Source organism: Lichenostomus cassidix, chromosome 18, assembly GCF_008360975.1.
Source record: "Lichenostomus cassidix isolate B80296 chromosome 18, HeHo_3.0, whole genome shotgun sequence".
Classification (NCBI taxonomy): domain Eukaryota; kingdom Metazoa; phylum Chordata; class Aves; order Passeriformes; family Meliphagidae; genus Lichenostomus; species Lichenostomus cassidix.
This window is the reverse complement of record NC_139498.1, coordinates 8,995,371-9,015,159: the sequence shown is the minus strand read 5'-3', so window position 1 is coordinate 9,015,159 and position 19,789 is coordinate 8,995,371. Positions and strand designations below refer to the sequence as shown.

The 19,789-nt window shown below is 51.8% G+C and overlaps 1 protein-coding gene across 1 annotated transcript in view; it reads left to right on the top strand.

Annotated features, from left to right (window-relative positions):
- The first annotated feature begins 1,246 nt into the window (after positions 1-1,246).
- LOC146429660 (heparan sulfate glucosamine 3-O-sulfotransferase 3A1-like) overlaps positions 1,247-19,789 on the top strand; it is a 32,388-nt gene continuing 13,845 nt past the window's right edge. Inside the window, exon 1 of the mRNA XM_085077932.1 lies at positions 1,247-2,096. Within this exon, the coding sequence (XP_084934058.1) occupies positions 1,528-2,096 (569 nt within the window). The 5' untranslated portion in view covers positions 1,247-1,527. The remainder of the gene's footprint in view (positions 2,097-19,789) is intronic.

Sequence of the window (19,789 nt, the reverse complement as noted above, 5' to 3'; positions counted from 1 at the left end):
TAGTAGAATAATCCATTGCAAATAACATTTGTTATTAATTTTGGTCTGTTTACTATTTGGAAACACATTTTTATGAGCCAGCCAGCTCTGCAGATGGCTGATTATAAGTCAACACAATTTTTCTCCCCTCTTTTCATTGCATAATTTGTGGCTACACCAGCTTTATTTCCAAGTAGTTGAAGTTTAATTCCTCAGCTAGGTCCACACCAAACAGAAGGGGAAAAAAAAGAAAGATCCAAGTCAAGTGTTTCATGTGCAAGTTTGTTTAAAAATTCTATAATCTATGACAAACATTTCAAATTAAAAGGGCATTCCCACAGGCAATGAAATAACGAAGCCCTTACAATCAGGCAGCCGAAGCATGAAGCTGAGAGCTATTTCCACATTTTATGTACTCTCAAAGGAGAAGAGCAAATTCCAAGAGCAGCATCGTGTTGTGTTTGTAGATATTCCTTACCAGCTGTGGGGCAGATTCTGCAGCCAGCCTGGGGGCAACTTGTGCAAGTTGGAGGGGAAAAGCTGATTTCCGGTGTTTCTGTGCTGTGCTCAGTTCGGAGCTCAGTGCAACTGCTGGCTGTGATACTGCGAGGGTGTTTGACACCCCCGTGGTGGTTTCACCGAGTTTAGGGGGGACTGTTCTTCCTGGTAAAGGTATTTGTGTCTGTGAGGGTGAATTATTGGGCATATAGGGAATTTGTTCTCAGGTCCGGAGGGATGCTGGGGGGTTGGTTCAAAAAATCGGAGTGACCGAACACCAGTGTGTCATCACAACGTGTGCTGGGCAGAAAAGTCCTGCGGAGTTGTGCTGCCGAGAGAGGCTGTCGGCCGCCAGCGGGGCTGGAGAGCAGGCAGCACCGAGAGAAAAGCTAACCCAGACCTCCTCCCGCCCTCCGGGGTAGCCCCAGGGCATCCCCGCACCCTCCGTACCTCCCGGCACAGCCTCCGGGGCATTCCTGCATCCGTCTGCCTCGGGGACAAGCTCCCGGCCACCCACGGAGCCCCCGGGACAGCCTGCCAGGGGTGTCCCGCATCCCCCGGTGCATCCCCCGGTGCATCCCCCGGCAGAGCATCCATCCCGCATCCTCCGGACAGCTCCGGACAGCCGCGCTCCCCCGGCCAGCGCTCAGCGCGGCTCCCCGTGGGTCCGCCCCCGCCCCGGGGCCAGCCGTCCCCCCCGCCCCAGCCGCGCCATTGGCCCCGCTGCCGGCAGCGCTCCGCCCCGCGCCCGGTGATGCCTCCGCCGAAGTTTTCCGCGGCGGGTTCCGCACGTGGGAGCCCCGCGTCGAGCCCCGGTCCCGATCCCGCCGGGCCGGAGCGGAGCGGAGCGGGGGCGGCTCCAGCTGCCCCAAACCCGCCCCCCGTCCCCCGCGGGGGATGCCCCCCTGAAGCGCCGCTGCAGCGCGGTCCCCGCGGCGGGGATGCGGCAGCGCGCAGCCCCCCGGCCCCGCGGAGCGCAGCGCGGAGGCACCGCGCCGGGGGGCGGCCGCGGAGCATGGCCAGGGCGCCCGGCCGCCGTCTCGGGCTAGCATGGCCGTGAGAGCGGCGGCCGCCCCCGCCGCCGAGCCGCTGCCCCGCAGCATCTTCAAGAAGTTTCTGGTGATGCTCTGCTCCCTCCTCATGTCCCTCTACGTCTTCTACTGCCTGGCCGACCGCTGCCAGACGCTGCCCGGGCCCATCATCGCCGCCGGCGCCGCATCGGAAGAGGACGAGGGCGGCGGCGGAGGGCTCCTGGGCGGCTCGGCCGAGCTGCCCCCCTGGCAGGCGGCGGCGGCGCGGCGCAAGAGGCTCCTGCAGCGGCTCAAGCAGCGGCGGCGGCGGCAAGAGGCGGCGCCGGGCGCGGAGGTGGCTGCCGGGGGCGGCGGGAGCAGGGCCGGCGGCTCGGGCGGCGGGGGCGGCGCGGCGGGCACGGCCGGCACCCTGACTCTGCTGCTGGGCGAGGGCAGCAAGCGGCTGCCACAGGCCATCATCATCGGCGTGAAGAAGGGGGGGACGCGGGCGCTGCTGGAGTTCCTGCGGGTGCACCCCGACGTGCGCGCCGTCGGCGCCGAGCCCCACTTCTTCGACCGCAACTACGAGCGGGGACTCGCCTGGTACAGGTACGGGACGGGCCGGGCGGCGGGACGGGGATGGAGCGCTGGCCGAGCCGCCAGTGCCCCCCGCTGGCCACCCAGCCCTGCCGCTCGCCAGCTGCTCGGCAGCTCCGTGCTCTCTCCCCGAACCACCCGCCGATCCTTCCCTCGCCCACCCCTCCCCATCCCCGCTCCTCGCCCCGCCACCCCCTGGCTCCGTTCCTCCGTTCCTCGAGCACTCTTTCCCCCCAGCCCCTCACTCCTCCCGTCCTCCCGTCCCTGCTGCCGAATCCTCCAGCCCTGCTCTCCCCACATCCCCCTCCCGGCTCTCCCCATTGCTGTTCCCCTGCCTTCCTCTCCCCTGCTCCCATCCCCTGCCCGGCGCACTCCCAGCCCTCCCAGTGTCCCTCCGGCGGTGTCCCCTGCCGCCCAGGTGTTGCCAGCGGGGCTGGGTGACACAAAAGGAAAAGCTGGCCTGAGCACTGCGCGGGGATGCTGAGGCAGGGCTAAAACAGACCGCGAGAAGCACAGGCTTCCAATATCTACCCCCCGGCTGTTCTTGGTGTGGGGGGCTCTGGAAAACCTGTGGCTGACGCCTGACTCTCAGCCGAGCACCCCGCAGCCCCGGCTGCCTCCCCATCGGATCAGCACCTCTCGCAGCTCCCAGCCAGGCAGTGCAGCCTTAGAAACCTCCTTCCTGTAGTCAGGAGAGAGACTGTAGTCCTGTCAGCCCCCCCATTTCCCACGTAAATATTTCAACATCCCAGTAATGACTAACCAAAAATGCCAGTTCCAGGAGCATACCCACATGCTCACCTTGCTAGCAAAATATAGATGGGGTGGTTCTTTCAAAGAATTTGGTTTGTTAAACAAACCAGTGAATGTTAAAGCCAAGAGGGTTCTCACTGAAGTTGTTTAGACCTTTTTTTTGTTGTGTGTTTTAAAGTTAGTAGAGGAGCATCCTCCAGCAGATTCCTATGGGCTTGCTTAGGGTGAGAGCAAAACTGCTGTCCTGCAAAGTGTGTCTTGTGTTTGTGTATTTCTTGAAAGAACAAGCAATCAGGAGAGGATTTTGGGTACCCCTGTAGCTTGTTTTACTTTCTCTTTAAGCCCAGTTATTAGCAGAGAGAAGGGGGTTTTGTCTCGGCTTGTGGTGACAGTATTGAAATGTGGAGTAGATAGTACTGACAGTCCGAGTGTTTATGTCAAAGTCTTAACACGTGGAAGGGATGAGCTTCCCTGTGTATCCACCAATGTCAGAAACATGCTGGGTTTCTGCAGGCTGCAAAGTGTGGGTTCTCTGAGAGGAAAGATTTCCTTTTGTGTGGGCTGAAGCTGTCTACAAAATCGTATTTTTAGTCTGTGCTTATCCAATTTCCACATGCTGACCCTGTAGCAGAAAGGAAACGTTAAAAATGAATCTGAAAAACCTCAATCAAGTCTTGACTTTGAAAAATAAACACATGGCTGCGGGGTGGCATCTACTGAAATTTATGGTGGATATGCAGAAAAGCTCATTTATCAAAGATGCTCTCGAAGCTTTGAGGAGCAGATGGCAGTGGGATAGACCTGCTTCTGGAAGCAGTCCCTGAGCGAGGAGTGCAGACCTAGACAGAGGAAGAGCCACAGGCATTTAGGGTATAGTACAGTGCTCAGTGTAGGGTATTTAATTTTCCAGAGGTTTGGTCTCAATCTTGCAGCTCTTACTCGCTGGACATGCTGTCCTGTGTGCTGTTTGTGTAATCATTATGTTTTAGCAGTTTGCACGTGAGCTCTCGTATTAATTGCTGCAGTTTGTTTGTTCTGGTATTTGATGTACTGAGTTTCTTTTTTTTCTTTTTTTTTATTAGCCCTGTGGAGGCTGAGGTACAGTGAATTCTTTGTACAGGATTATTCCTTTGAGACCTAATCTTGCTGGCTTTGCTCGTATGAGTAATCTTTGCTAACACACATGCCAGCATGCTGGTCAGCAGTTACCAGCCTGTTACAAATACTCATTTAAAAACTACCTGTCTCTTTCCGTGGTTTGTTGTAATCTTCGGTGATGGCTCAGCGCTGGGGAAATGGCCAGATGTTTGCCAGAGGTCCTGATTCCTTATCTTTGGCATCAGAGGCTTAGGTTTCATGTGCGCTGCTGTTTCCCTGCAGTCAGACTAAACAGTGTCATTACAAGGTATAAACACTTGGGTTTGCTTTCAGCGCCCTCAGGAAGCCAGCACAGGCAGCCAGTGCCCTGTCCCAGGCAACAAAAACCTGGTGGCTGTTGCAGAAATCCAGCTTGGGTAGCTGCTGCTGTTGTCACTGGAGCATGGAGCTGGGTTGTCACAAGGATGCTGCTCCAGGCAGGGTGGCTGTGGGGTTTGGGGCGTGAGGAGAGCTCTGGTTCCTCCTGGGAACAAAAGATATGCTCTGCTAGCAGCTGCTGTGGGAGTGGGTGAGCTGGGGCTGCAGCAGTGGGTGATGCTCCCGGGGCAGGCAGTGAGATTACCTGGAGAGGCTTTGTGACATGCAGGTCACCTGCTAATGCCACACAGAGCGTGGAAACATCCTCCAGTAAATCACAAGGAATAACGGTGGAGCTCTCACAGCCCGAGCTGGGTACGGGACAGCTGTCCCTCTGAGAAGCTGACTTTGTAAAAACCATCTGTGGGATTTAATTTAGTGAGTGTGACACCTCCGTGTGTGGGTTGAATATCAAGGGGAGTTGTGTGTCGAAAGGAGCTTTTTCTGTTTTGGGTTTGAGTCCCCTCACCCAGTGGGGACAAAAGGAGGGAGGGGACAGCCCACAATGCTCGCATTGACTCCAGCGCTGAGATCGCTGCTCCAGCCCTGAACAAGGCTATTGAGCTAACAGAGTTCAATAGCAGGTGAGCAAGGGCTTTAATAGAGTTCAGCTGCCATCCCCCACCCGAACACGGCTGTACAGCCTGGGGGAAACTCCCAAGAATAGGGGCTGAGCCAGTCGTGGAAAAAAAATGCCTGGAGTAAAAGAAAATATCTGTGTTTGCAGGTGATACTGCGAATCTGGCTCTTTCCCTCTGATCTTTTGTTAGTCTGGCGCTGATTGAGCTGCCTGTTGGAATGCCATTATACTGTCAGTCACCCCAGGAACATTTATTTCATATGTTTTAATCTCCCTGCCTCTGTCGCTCCAATGCCACTTTCACTAGAGCGAAGCCAAGCTAATGTCATTAGATTACATCTGAGCCAGGGGAAGATGAAAGATGATTCAAAGTTACTCCGTCAGGTTGGGAGTTTAAGTATCTCTCCTCGATGCTTCCTGAGCTGGGGAGTTCTGCCTCCTAATTAATGTCCTCTTGGGATTTTCCTCCGAGGCTTTTTTTTCTTGATTTTTGTAATCTAGGCGACTGCTGATATTTCTGAGTCGAAGGGAACAGAGAAAATCTCAGTCTCTGAAGAGGTCTGGCTGGGATGGAGGAAAAGGAGGATTGTTGGGAAGGGATATGCTTACAGTAGCTGTGAGCAGCTGCATCCCTCCTCGGGCTGTGTCCCATCCTCTGTGCCTCAAATCAGGGGGAAATCAGAGTCCTGGGGATGGAGGAGTCAGGCTGCTCCTGTAGCAGTGGATGGTCTGGGTGTTGGGGTTTTGAGGTCACTAATTCAGCAGTGTGTTCTGTGATTGAGTGTGGCAGGGAGGACAGGAGTGTTGCTGTGGGGGGCAGGAGTGTGTGGATGCTGTCAGAGGGACATCAGGGCACTGAATACAGTTTGTAGGAGGTGGAGCAGGACCAGGTGGCCTTCAGGAGGAAAGACCTTGTTGCAAACCCCCCTGCATGAGGGAGATGTTGTAGCAGTAGTTGCTTTAAGTGACCATCTCCCCACCTTTCTTCAGCTCTCCTTGCTGCTTCTGCATGAAACACCAGGTCTTTGGCTGTGTTCAGGGTGTGCACAGCACAGAACATGGCTTGTGTTTTTGGACATTGAGTTTAAACCAGTCTGGGCTTTCCACTCCCTGCTGCATGCCTGCCTGCATGTAGGAAGGTCTGGTTTAGCAGCACTTTCTCCTTGTCCTGGGAACATCTCATCTCCCAAACACATTTGAATTACTAATAGTGTCAAGAACAGCCTGCAGCAGTTTCTCTGGAAATTGCAGCCTGAAGAGGATCAAGGTCCTTGTTTATTTATTAGCTGTGTAATCAAACAAATCAAAGCTCCTGTACTGAGCTGACAGGGCCAGGTGCTGTATGAAAAGGGAACAAAAGGTGGTCTTGGCCCCAAAGTGCAGGTAATTCAGTGTAAACAGGTGGAGATGGGCTGAGCCTGGCACAGACAGTGGAGAGTGTGTGAGTTGGTTGGGCAATGTGGGTTTCCTGAGCAAGAAGTCACTGGAGATGGAGGATGAGGACTGTCTGTGGGTGGCTGAATGGAAAAGCAAGGGGGAAAAGGAGCTGGAAATGCTGGGGAAATTAGAGCAGGAGTCATTGAGTCTGTATAAGACAGTAACTGGCTCTGGTGCTTCTGTGCTTTGCCACCTCCTTTGCGTGTGATCTGGACTTGGATACTCCAAGGAAGTATCACTAGAGATCTGAAATAGTTTGGAAGTTGGCACCCAGCTGCTGGGGAGATGTCTTGGTGTGCCTCAGTTTGTGTGCAGTGCAAGGGAAGTCACTGCCCTGTGCTGCTGGGATGGAACCAGCAGGGTTATGGTGTGACACCTCTCTCCAGCACTCCATGTGGAGGCTGATGGGCTATGCTGTGGATTAAATAACACCCAAAGAAGGTGAGCTCCACCAGAGCTGCTGGCAGAGGTCCTGTAGCCTTGACACAGCTTTGACTCCTGTCCTCTTGTCTGGATGGACTGTCCAGGGATGGCACTGCACAGACACACACTCCTTACAAGAGCTCCCTGCAGAGACCTGGGGCTGGGCTCTTTCCCCTCTTACTCCTTAAATAGACCCCAAAGGGTTGTTATTTGTTGATGGTTATTTCAAGCATTTTGTATCTCTACGTATCCCTTCTGTTTTCTGTTAATGGAGAAGTCCATATCCAGGGTTTGTGTGTTTTCCTAAAGATGGAGTGAGCTCCTGAGTTGGCATATTAGGAGAAATCAACCACATTCCTATCAGAAAGCATCAAAATAAATACTTAGGGTTTTATTGGACTCTTCTTTCCAGATGCTGTGATCTGCACAGGGATAGATTGGGGAGGTTCAGAAGTCTATAGACGAATCCTCCTCTTCAGTACTGCTTCACCCCCCAGTCCTGGAGAGAGCAGCACCTTTCTCATCCATGTTACAGCTCTGCCTTGGTCTGAGATGCTTGGAAATAGAGCTTGCCTGGCCCTGTCTGCTGGTGCTGAGCAATTGTGAAAATATGGCCTTGCCTGTCCAAGATGTTGTCAGTAAAATCTTCAGAGCTGGCTCTTGTGGAAAGCAGTGCCAAGCTCCAGCTGGCTGGGGTGAGAGCCCATTTATAGCAAAAATTGGGATAAACTTTAGAGAAGCAGCAGATTCACCTGCTTAACCACTGCAGTCAGATTTGGTGAATCTCCATCTATGCACAGAGCTTGTACTGCTGCCGTGGCTCTGCTGCCTTCGGGGGTCTCCTGGGAGTCATTATATCCAGTCTGGGGTCCAGGGCCATTCTCTGGCCACACCATCACCACCAGGATGTCTTTCCCACAGCCCAGCTTGGATTTCACCTCGACCTTTTGAAGTTTCTAGTAGGAGCAGTTAGGTCTGGGGAGGGGGAAGGGAGCTGGTGCACTTCCAAAGAGTTCAGAGCAAACAACCAGTGCTCAGAAAACCTGAGAATAACCCACCATGAGCCCCCTCTGTGACACAGGCATTGAAACTCCTGAGCTGCTGCTTGTGCTTTTTTCCTTGGAGAATTCTGAGGTTAGGCAAACTGCTTTCACAGGGAAACAGCAAAGGCTGGTGAGGGGCAGCAGGGGTGGCTGGTGTGGCCATAAATCTTTGCAAATTCTCATTACGTGCAGGTATTACGGGAGGGAAGTGAATTAGGTTGCAGTTAAATCTGTGTTGCTGGGGTTGGATACTGTGGTCTTACCCCATTACAAAGCCCCAGGTGGGGCAGTGGGGTGTTTGTGCAAGGTCTGCTGTCATCCCAGGGACTGGGACAGTGGCTGGTGTTTCTGCCTTTCTCCTGCAAAACCCACCTCCCAGGAAATTCACTTTTTCGTGGTTTGGAGTTAAATATGTTCAGCTCCAAACCACTCCCACCTGAGCCCTGTGCAACTGCCAGGAGGTACATGAGCAGGATGGTGCCTGCAGTGAGAGTATAAATAGAGTTGCTCGAGGAAGTGAATTATTCCTGGCATTTCTTTCATTGAATAATGTGCTTCTGCAGGAGGAAATCTTTCAGCAGAAGAAATTGCTGGTTCCCTTCATGCATGGCAAGACCATCCCTTTTTGCTTCCTGGAAGTGAGGAGATTCGTTCTGTGCTCTTTCTGTTGCAACACCATCTGTTGCAGAGATATGAAGATCCCTGCTCAAACTCCCCCAGGCTGCTGGCTATGGCTCTGGTGGGAGATAAAGGAGAAAATTCTCATCGCTGCCCCAGGGGAGCTTTGGAAGCCTCCTGTGGTTGTTTTCCCCATGGCAGAGCAGCTGTGCCAAGTGTCACGTGAGAAAATCCCACTGGGGCAATTCCAGGCATCTGGATACCTTTCTTGCACCATCCTAAACCCTGCAGTTCAGAATGCCAGCACAGCAGCTTCAGTGGGATCCTGCCTGGCTCCCAGTTCTACCCCTTGACTCCCGTTCCTGAGCACAGCTGGTGGCTGCAAGCTGGGATATTAACAGTTGGATTGTTTTTTTTCACAACCACCCTTCCCACATCAGCCCTTGGGGAAGGATGTTCAGGTTGAAGTGCAACATCATGATGGGAAGCTGGCTATTTATTTATCTATTTATTTATTTTTCTCTCTCTCTCTAGTGTGGTCTTTTTTGCTAAAAATTCCAAAAACCCAGGCTGATTTGTCCTGCCATTGCCCATTGGAAGAGGGCTCCCTCCCATAAACTGTGCTCTCTGGGGAAGCCTTTTATGGAAAATCACCAGATCAATCGTTTTGCCTCCTGTGTTTTTCTGTGTGTGGGTCTGTTTGCTCACACATGCAGCTTTCAGCTCTCAGTGCTGCATTTTGTCATTACCATTCCACTGCTGCCTTCATGGTCTTGTATTGTAACTTGGAGCATCTTTTGATATTATTTACACACTTCTGCCCTGTCTGAACTGGACTGTTTGGGAAGCCTAATTATGGGGAGAAATCCCAGGTATTGGCTCAATAGAATGAGTGAGGAAACATCTGGATATCCCACCTGGGGGATGCTCTGTGTTCTGACTTCTCCAGTACAGAGTTAGCAAGTGAAAGGCTGGAGATGTGCTGCCCAGGAGAGATGTTGTGCCAAGGAGGTGCCTGGCTCAGCTGAGACACCCAAAACACCCTGCAGATCAGTGACCCCACAGTGCTGATGTGCTTCAAGCCCCTGCAGAGTGCCAGCTGGACATGCTGCTTTTCCCATTTTGCATTTTGGCTCCAGAGCTGTTACCTCAGTTGGACACTTGCTCCTTAAATCTCTTTGGTTTCCTACATTGCTGGACTCCGGGTTGTGCCTTGCCAAATTTTGTTTTAAGCCTCAATGAGCCTGTTGGGAGGTCCCTGGGTGTCCAGGTGCAGCAAGGCACAGCTTTCCCCTGCTCCTGGGGGTCCCCAGGCCTGGGTGGGGGAAGCAGTTAGTGGGTGCAACTGGTATTGTGTCTTTAAATGCTGTGATTTGCATGGGTAAAGCTGGTGATGCCTGGAGAAGCCTGGCTGATGTGCCAGAGCCACAGGGAGGGAGATCTCCCTTCTGTGGGACACAAGCATTGGGTCAGTTGCCTCATCTGTGGTGTTTCTCACTTCTCAAAGCCTTGCTGGCAGAAAATGTTGCCAAAGCCATGGCACAGCTCATCCCATCCCCTGTCTGGCAGCTGATCCCTGGGGTAGTGCCATGCCATGGCCATCAGCAGCATGGTGCTGGTACCAGTGGGGTGAAAAGGATACCAGTGGGGTGAAAAGGATGCCAGTGGGGAAAGAGGCAGAAAAGCACCCAGAGCCCCTGGCAAAGTAAGATTGAGTACATGGGACCTCTTGGCATGTAGCTTCACCAACATGATTTCCCCTAAGTGTGGTGAGAAGGGAGCTTGGCTGGTACAAGCATTGGCCTGTTCAGAGTGTGCTGAGCTTCCCTTGGCAGCAGCCACATCCCCTGGGTTGCTCCTCAAACTGTTGCTTGTGCTGAAGGTCAGGAAAAGTTCCCCTGACTCCTCTCACGAGGGTTGAGGCTGCTAATCCCCACGTCTGGGCTAACTTCCATCTCAGGTAATTCTAGTCTCTGCCTTGAAAAATGAACTCTGCCATTTCACTTGGCTCCAGTTGTCTTTGTTCCCTGTCCATGGACGTGCTGGGCTCCACACTGCTGGCAGAGACACACCACAGGGCTTTGGGCTGCTTGGCTTTTGATTGCTGCAAAGTGGTTGTTCTAAAAGACAATTTGGGTTGTCTTTTAAAAGCTGCATGTCACAGCAAGACATAAAGTGAGCATTGTGCAACAATCCTGCCCTCTTGCACTGCTGAACTCTGCTGTGTGAATATGAATATTTGCCCATAAATGTTTGCCTGGTATTCAGCAGTCTTGTACTTGCGTGGCAAAGGTTGTTTTTGCCTTCATCATCCCTGAAGGAGGATAAAAACACAAAAGGCAAATCTCACTGCCTGCAGCAAGCAGAGCACAGGCAGTGACATGCAGGGCTGGGCCAGAGGAGTGTGGTTTGGGCTTGACAGCTGGCACAGCCACCTCCTGGGCAGGACCTGGGGAGCCCTGTCTTCTGCATGTTCATCCCACAGGTCCACAAGCTGCTGGGAGGAGATTTCCTGGGGTGGTTATGAAGGCAGTGGCCATCCCTCCTACCCTTCTCATGTCTCCATCTGTACCATCAGCAACAGGTTGGAAAGAAGCAGAATGAGAGGCTTTTCCAAGCAGTGTGAGATTAAATTGTGAACCTGGCTGCCACAGGAGGTTTTTAGCTAAAAGAGTCTAAAAAGGACTGTGGCAGTGCTGAGCAAAGAACAGTGCATCAGGAGCTGCTAAGCATGATGGACCAGAAATGAAATCCAGCTGAGGGAGTTCCCAAGTCTTGTCAGGGAGGGACCCAGAGTCTGTTCCCAGGGTCTGTTCCTGCTGCTGGCACAGGACTTAGCTTGTGGGTCACAGGCTGATCCAGGGAGGCTCATCTTCCTATAACTGTTACTGGGAGGAATAATGGTTGGTGTCATTTGGTTAAAAATACAGTTGGTGTACAGGGATGACTTTTCCAGTTGGCATCTCATGGCTGGTGGTTGGTAGCACAGAAGGGAGCATTTGCACTTGGCACCATGGTTTGGGTAATTTGGGTGTAAATGACCATCAAACCCCTGCTCCCTGTCAGCTCTTGTGCTGCCCAGAGGTCATTAGCAGATTTCTCTGCTCTGGGCAAGGCTGCCTGGGTTTAAGGGCTGAGCAAGCACAAAAAAAGCCCCAAACAGTCCGTGGGTGGGTGTGAATGGCTGACAGTCAATGTGTGTCCCACAGAACACCAAATGCTTCTTGTCCAGCTGCTCAGTTGGACCCTCCTTAGCACCAGAGATGAATTTTGTTGGGCACCTGTGGAGAGAGAGGTCCAGGGGACAGGCATGGGCATTGCCATGGCCTGGACAGCATGTTCTGTGTCATGTCCAGGGCAGCTGAGGAGGCTTTGGGACACCCTCAGCTGGCTGGTGGTGAGCAAGAGCCTGTTCTGTCCCACATCTGTTTCCCTATCTGTGAAATGGCTTTATGTGGATGAACTCACAAAGCACTGAGCTCATTGCTAGAGGTGTGCCTGGGAGGGCTGGGACTGGGTGAGCACCATGATCTGTCCCTCCAGAGCTGCTCTCCCTGGGTTGTGTTTGCTCTGCCCACTGGCAGACACAAAAGGTGCCCAGAGGCTTGGTTGGACATGGGAGTCACATCAGGGAGAAATCATTTCTGCATACCCAGGGTGTGATCCCTGAGCAGCCCAGCACAGGCACCCAGAGCTGCCTTTGTGACAAGTCAGGATGCTGCCCTGCCTGCTCCTGGCCCTGCTGCCCTCCTTCCCTCCTCCTTCTCTTAAAGAATTCAGTAGGACAAGCAAGCAGTTAGCCTGGGAGCCTCCAGAGAGGCTGAGATGGGGGAAGGACTGCAGCCTGACCCAGATGCAGAGCACAGCACTTAATTGAGTTTGACCATTGCCAGTGCCCTGGGCTGGGGTCAGCCTTGGGTGGTACAGCCTGCTCTGGGGCTGGAGCTGCTTTGTTTGGTGTTGGACAGCTTGAGCTCTGCCCTGCCTGCGTGGGGACATCCCCTGTGACATGCTGGGGACCTGCTGTCCCCACAGTGCAGTGTGGCTGGGTCAGAGCTCTGAGCTGTGAGCTGCACCTTTTGCTGGGCTGCACCTTGGAGTTTGCAGCTTCATCTGCTCGAGGCTTCCTAATTGCACTGGAGTTGTTTGGCCAAGTGACAGCAAACCACTGGGCTGCAGCTGATGCCTGGATCTGTCCCCATTCTTGGTGCTCCCATCTCTGCAGTCAGGCTGTTCAGGGGGTTTAAGAGAGTAAAATCCAGCACTTGTTGCCCTCCCTTCCAGCCTGTCCCAAAACAGAGGTGGAAGGAAGAAGTTGGTGCTTCCTCATTACCTTTTGCCTGTTCTGGACTGTGTGGCAGTGCAGCATCTCACCAGAGCCTCCAGAGCTGGGCACCAACATTGCCCAGCTTCTTGCAGCAGGAGAATTGTCTGCTGGAACCCACCACTGTTCCCAAGCCAAGTGTAAAACCTCCAGATACTTTGGTATATGAGAAATATGCTAGCACACCACTGGAATTTTAAAATATTACTTCTTTTTGGACAATGTAATAATCTGCCCAGCATGTCCTGCTGCTGCTTTGTCAGCAATGTCCCAGCCCTGCTCTCACTCAGAAGCTGCCTGGGCTCAGTCACATTATAGCCCTGAGAAGGCAGATGGGAAAGACATCAGGGGTGGTGGCTGCAGAGGCAAAGAAGGAATGTGGGTGTGTTTCCTCTGGAGTAAATCTGTTTTTAAATTACGAGTGACTGGATTTTAAGCCCTGGAAGCAGCATTTGGTTTTGTTGGTCAAATAGAGTAGCTGGTGTGAGCCCACACCTAGATGAAGGAGCCCAAGGTGGGGTGACTGCAGAGCTGTGCTCAACCCTGGGTGCTTCCAGGGCTTTCTTGGCTGTCACCCCCTGGGGATGAGTGGGGTGGAGGAGTCTGGAGCCAGAGTGGAGCCCACTGGGTATTCCAGCATGGATGAGACATGAGTCCTCCTCCTCCCCTCTGTGCCTGGGAGCTTCTGCTGAATAGTCTGTGGTCAGCCCAGAGTGGGGCCTCTGCTCATGGTCACCTTCATGGTCACCTCTTGAGCTTCCTGTTTTCCTTACCCATCCCCAGGACAATGCCAGATTTGTCAGAACAGTGAGTTTTGCACAGGTAGCTGATCCAGCTCTCGTAGGTGTCTGTCTGAGTGGGACGTGCTGTTGCCTGTTGCTGGGATTGCCCAGCATCCCTGCATCCACCAGCAGCTCTGCCCAGTGTGGGGAATGCGTTTAGGAATTGTCTGACCCCTCAGCTTCCAAAGATGCATCAGCCAAGATGTGCAGAGGAAGCTCTGTCCTGGCTGATCTCCCAAGCCTGGCATTAAGTGAATGGCACATGCTAGGAAGGAAAGTGTATTGTGCACTGAAAGCCATCCCATCCCATCCCATCCCATCCCATCCCATCCCATCCCATCCCATCCTGTCCCATCCCATTCCCAGGCAGAGAGCACTTGCCACACCTCTGCATGTAGGAGTGGAGCCCTGAGATGATCTCATTCCTGCCCTGACCAACTTTTCTCAGCCCGCTCCGAGCCCAGAGCTGTAAAATAGATTCCAACAGGATCCTGGAGACGAGGAGAAGGGAGAGACCCAGAGGCTTCAGGCACATACATCCCTTACTGGGAGCCAGGGGGAAAAGAGAAGGGAGCTTTGGGGAGTGACTAATGGCCTCAGCCAAGGCAGGGCTGTGGGTCACAGAGGCCCAGTTATTCCCTGGTGATATTCCTGCTGGAGGGGACAATAATCTGGGATGGCAGATACAGATCTACCTGCTCCCCCAGCTTTGGGACAGGGCAGGGACAGAGGACATCCCCTGAGCCCTGCTCACACTCTGCACAGAAGGGCTTTCTGACACAAGCCCATGGGTCACCCTGACATTGCTGACTCAGGCATGGTCCCTTACCTCAGCAGAGATTGCCAGGAATGCCATTCTTAACATCTCCCACTAGGCAAATCATAGCCATCATATGGTTAGGGAAAAATTGGATTTACTCTGTAATCTAATCAATGCTAAATAACAGTAATTCTAACTCTGAGCTCTGTGTTTAAAGTGCTGTTGGTCTCTGGGGTTCATTGGAGTTATTTAATCTAATGAAATCCCCATTACTGTCTCATGAGGGTGCACCATGGGGATGCCTTTCCTAGGAAGAAAAGCAATGCTTAAAGAATTGGCAGCCAGGGACAAATATCCAGTAGGGGAAAGGGGCTGAGTGCAGTAAGTTGAGGTTTTCATGTGGCAGGGACTCAGAGCACATTGGCTGCATTGTTCCAATGGTGACTGTCAGTGCTTGAGGTGTAGTGGTGGTGAACATCTGCCCAAGCTCCTCTTGTCACCTCCTGGGCAGGCTGCACCACACTGGTGCCACCTTGTCCCTTTTCCTGCCCCAAACAGGAGTTATGTCTCTTAGCCCACCTCAGTACTCTGTCCAGCATCACACTTGCTGTGCTTCCTGCAGTGGGTTGTTCTCAGCACTGGCTCTTCCTGTGCTGTCCACTGGACTTTCATAGAATTAGAGAATCACCAGTGGTTTGGGTTGGAAGGGACCTCACAGACCCTCTCATTCCAAGCCCCCTGCCATGGGCAGGGACACCTTCCACTAGCCCAGGCTGCTCCAAGCCCCATCCAACCTGACCTTGGATACTTCCAGCGATTTCAGATGGTTTCCCCCAAACCTGCTGTACTTTTTCCATTTGCATTAAGCAGTTTTTCCTAATCTGCTTTACAGAGGGAGATAGGACCTCTTCCAGGTCACATTTCCCACACTGGCTTTGTGACCATTGCTAAGCCTTCAACTGATTACATCACAACAGAGTCAAGCTGAGCCTATTGCACAGGTTGCTTTCCTACATGCTGAGCTTATTGTATTCAAATATCTTGGAATTCTGTCAGCAGAAGGCAGGGACTCTGCTGCTGTCAAATACCAGCAGGGCTGCATCCTGTGTACTGGGGGAGTGTTCCTTCCACTGTAGCGTGTGCTCCACTTTGCCATTATTATTTCTTTAGGAAGACTGATACTTACTCTGCATTGCTCATTTGCTGCTAAAATTGGAGCCATTAGAGCAGTAAGTGACACTTACCTTTTGAGCAGTGTGGGGTAGGAGCCCAGTGTGGTGCTGCCCCAAAGGAGGGGCAACCTGCCTTTCAGGAGTAAAGTCCTGTGTCTCACTGGACCAGCTGGGATGACTGTCAGGGGTGCTCAGCATCCTCTAGAGGAAGGATTGCACCCATAGGTGCAATAGGGAGAGGACACATCTGGCTCAATGTCTGTGGATGATGGGGATGAGGGGTTGTGGCTCTGTGCTGCTGAGTTATTTTGGGACATCCTCTAAGCTGCCCATCCCCAAGGAGCAGCTTCTTTCCTCAGAAACCATCTCCATGCTGGGGGAAAAAAAAAGGAACGTCTGGTAATTTAATCATGGTAAGTGCTCCTAAAGTCATGTCTGCGTTGTACAGCAGCATGCCAGAGGTCTCTGGAGGAGCAGCTGTGGCAAGACCTGCAGGGTTAGGTGCAGAGAGATGGGGCAAAGGAGCGATTTCTGGAGAAGGGAGGGGGAGACACGTCCCATCCTTTGTGACCACAGCCCAGCAGGCACTGCAGGGCAACTCCTTGTCCTCTGGGGGGTGGCACTCCATCCTCAACACCAGCATGGATGAGCCCTGGCTTGTCCCCTCAGCATGGCTTGGGACAAATGCTGCCCAGTGAGCTGAGGAGGAGGCTGGGAGCTGCTGGTCCCGCGGGCAGGGCAGCGCCAGCCGGGATGTCTGTGCGCATTGTGCACATCCCTTTCACACTGCCTTCATTACCCGCCTGCCATCTAGGGTCATTAAGATATCAAGTTCATTTAGGTACATCCGCATTGGCAGTTTAATTATGTCTGGGCACCACTCTGTATTTTATTCATGGACTATCTGGGGGCGGTTGTCAAACACAAGACCAGCAGATAAAGGCTCGGTGGCTGCAGAATGCTAATGCCCTGCTGGTTCCCTTTTGACAAATACACATGCCAGTTATTACCAAACTGATTATTTCATTCATTAACACCACATACATCAGCTCCCTTCACCCGCTATTATTGTGTACATTCATCTTTTCATAAACAATTACCTGACAAAGTTGAGAAAGGCAAGTATTGGGGAATTAATGCTCTGCTGGGAAGTTCCTGGTGTGGGTTAGTAACAAGGTGCTGGGGGTGTGTAAAATGCTCTGTTAGCGTGATGGCTTCATTAATCAAATTAGGGACAATAGCATGTCACATGTGGGCTGTGTTTCCCAACAGCCCCTTTGCATTGTGCCTGGGGCTCAGCGGCTGGGGCTCCCTGACCAGTTTGTGGTGATGAGGGGAAAAGAAATCCAGGAGACCCAGTGGGAAGGCTTGGAAAGTAGCCTGACCATGATCTGCGTTTCTCATTATTATTATTAGCAGTAGTAGTATTATTAGCATTATTGTGATGAGGAATATTTGCATGAAAGCAGGTTCTTTGTTTATTGTTTCTGTCATTTTTCCAGCTTTCTCATACTGCTTTTCCAGAGCTGGAACCCTTTGCAATAGGATTAGAGGTGGTGGTAGGAATGATTAGGACATCATGAGCATGTAACCATCTGGGGAACAAAGCCCCTGCCGTGTCTTCTTTCTGCAGTTTTTGACTGTAAAAGGCTGGTGATGGAGAAAAAAAATAGCAGGGAGGTGTGAGCAGCGAAGAGTAACCAAAGTAATGAGATAAGTGATTCCTGTAGCTTTCTTAGAGGTGGTGGTGAGACCCACCAGGAAGGATTAGGGATGCTGCTTGCCCAGATGGAGATCATTCATAGCATTCTCCAGCTCATTATGTCCAGCACAAGCCCCTGTGGAAGGGATCAGACCTACAGCCACTCCCAGCAATCCCCTTGAACACACAGCCCACATGGTTTCAGTGGGCTGTCTTATTTATTTCTTCAAATACTTCGTACCCTCAACTGTTTCCACAGGCAGACTCGCTCCCTCTGATGTGGAGGAGCAGCTGCAGGAGGCCACCAATACAGCCAGAATCAATTCAGCTTTTCACTCAAGCAGACACACTCAGAAGTAATGCTTCAGGGGTCACACTGCTCCAGCACAGGATTTGCAAACTAAATAAAGGATCTGAGTGAGTTTTAAGTGCCTAACTCCCTTAGGCCCCTTTGGAAAAACCCCCACTGGAATAAGTAAGAAGCTTTCAGTGTGCGTTTGCAGAAACATTAATCCTCCTTGCTAAGTCAAGTCTCTTTGATCACACTTCAAAATCTTCATCTCCAGGGGTCCTGTCTGGGCTTTCCAAAGTGCCTTAAGAGCAGAAGACCTGAGCTCCCAAGACTCAGAATCCTTTCCCAAATCCCTCCGTGGCTCTCTGTGTTGGAATGGAGAGATCACACCATGCCAAGGGTCCCAGTGGTCCCACTTTCCTGCAAGGTGAGACCCTGTGGACCATCATGGGGTGATGGGTGACTGCCTTGGTGGGCCATGGTGTCAGCAGGGCTTTGAAATCCCTGCTGCTGTAAGAGTATCTGTGTGGGCTTAGCCAGTTCTTCCTGTGTTTCCTTACACATTCCCAGGGAAGCATGATGGAAGAGGAAGCACACTCAGGCTGGGTTTTCTCTTTGGGGATGCTGAGAAGTGAATGGTGAAGGGTTGGTCTTGCTAAGCAGGGCAGCCCTGGAAAAGGAGAGGCTGGGAGTTCTCTTCAGGAGCTGGTCTGAAGCCTCCAGCCCATGCTAGTTCAGTGCTGAGTGAAGAACAGGAGGTTTTATTGGATCCAAATGACTCAAGTTGACTTATGAACCTGAGGTCAATATTCGGGGGTTTTTCATCCATCCATATTCTGGAGAACACTTCACCTTTCTTTCTTTTTTCTTTCTTTCTGTTCACATTATTGATCTGTATTCACTCTGAACAGCCTTGGTGCCACACTAATACCCAAGGCTCAGCCTCTGTGTCCCTTCCCTGTGACATGAAGTGGAGCAGAGCCTAAACCTACAGACCAGCCAGACCAGAGCTGGATGCTCCATCATTTCCTCATGAAATTTAGATCTGCTACAAACTAAAACCTCCTGAAATATGTCAGATGACTTTGATACTGGATCAGACAGTGCTGCATTCCCTGGGAGAAGGTGGAATTGCTGACCACAGGGAAGAGCTCTTGCTGCATGATCTTGTGAATAGTGGCAAAACTCCCTGCTTGACTGTGGGGCTGGAAATACCAGTGTCCATCTCTGCAGCTTCCTCAGCACTGGCCCTTGCCTTGCCCAGAACTTGCCAATTAGGCCAGGAAGAACCTTTTCAATCTTTCTATTTTCCGGAGACTTTTGCCCTCTTTGCACTTGACTCCTTTGCTCCAGGAATAAAAGTATGGAGCTGTTTCCCAGCCATTAAAGTTTCATTTAGCAAAAGGACAAAGAATTGGCACTGGAAGGATGAAGAATCACTGCAAGAGTAAACTTGTGTGACTCTATATATTTTAGATCATAGCCTGAGGTCAGGCTCCCTTTTTTGTAATACAGACTGAGGATTTTTTGGCCTTGCAGCAGGAGGAGATGTATAATGATATATAAAGAAGTCACTTAGCATAATTTGAGGAACAACCTCTGTTCTCAACAGTGAGGTCCTTTGAGGTGTCTGGGGCTTTCATAAAACTCTCTGCATGCACAGATACACAGACATACACACACCATCTCCAGCAGTACAGGGCATGGCACAGTAATTTCCAAAACTATAATAATCTCTGCTGATTTGTCTAGAACTCCACAATAACATCGTGGAGGACAGATCCTTTTAACTCGGAAAATAAGGGAGAAAATCCATCTTCTTGCTCCCAAAACCCTGGCAGTGAGTTCATAATCTCCAGAGATGAAAGGGAGTCCAGAGCTCCCCAGGTGTGGCTGAATAGCCCACTGGGTCTCAGCCTGCTGCATCCACTGCCCATTTCCAATATTTTTCCCTACCTCCAACTTCAGGTGCTTTAAGTTAGCTAGTTTAGTCCCTGCACTCTGGGATTTTCAGTCTCTGAGATCTGGTGGCATTTCTCCAGAGGGAAGGAGGAGGATGGAGCACTGTTTTTTCATGAATCACCTCCATTTAGTGGTTTTTCTGTGTCTTTCCCATTTTCAGACAACATTATTCCCCTTTACATTGTCTGCAGCTTCTCAACCATCACCCCTCTTTCCAGCTCCAGTTCCTATCCTAACTCCTCTCCCATCCTTCTCTTCTCCCATGGGAAGAGCACATGCAAGGAAAAATGAGGCAGACATGGAAAACAAGCAAATTGCATTATGTATTGCAGGCAATAATGT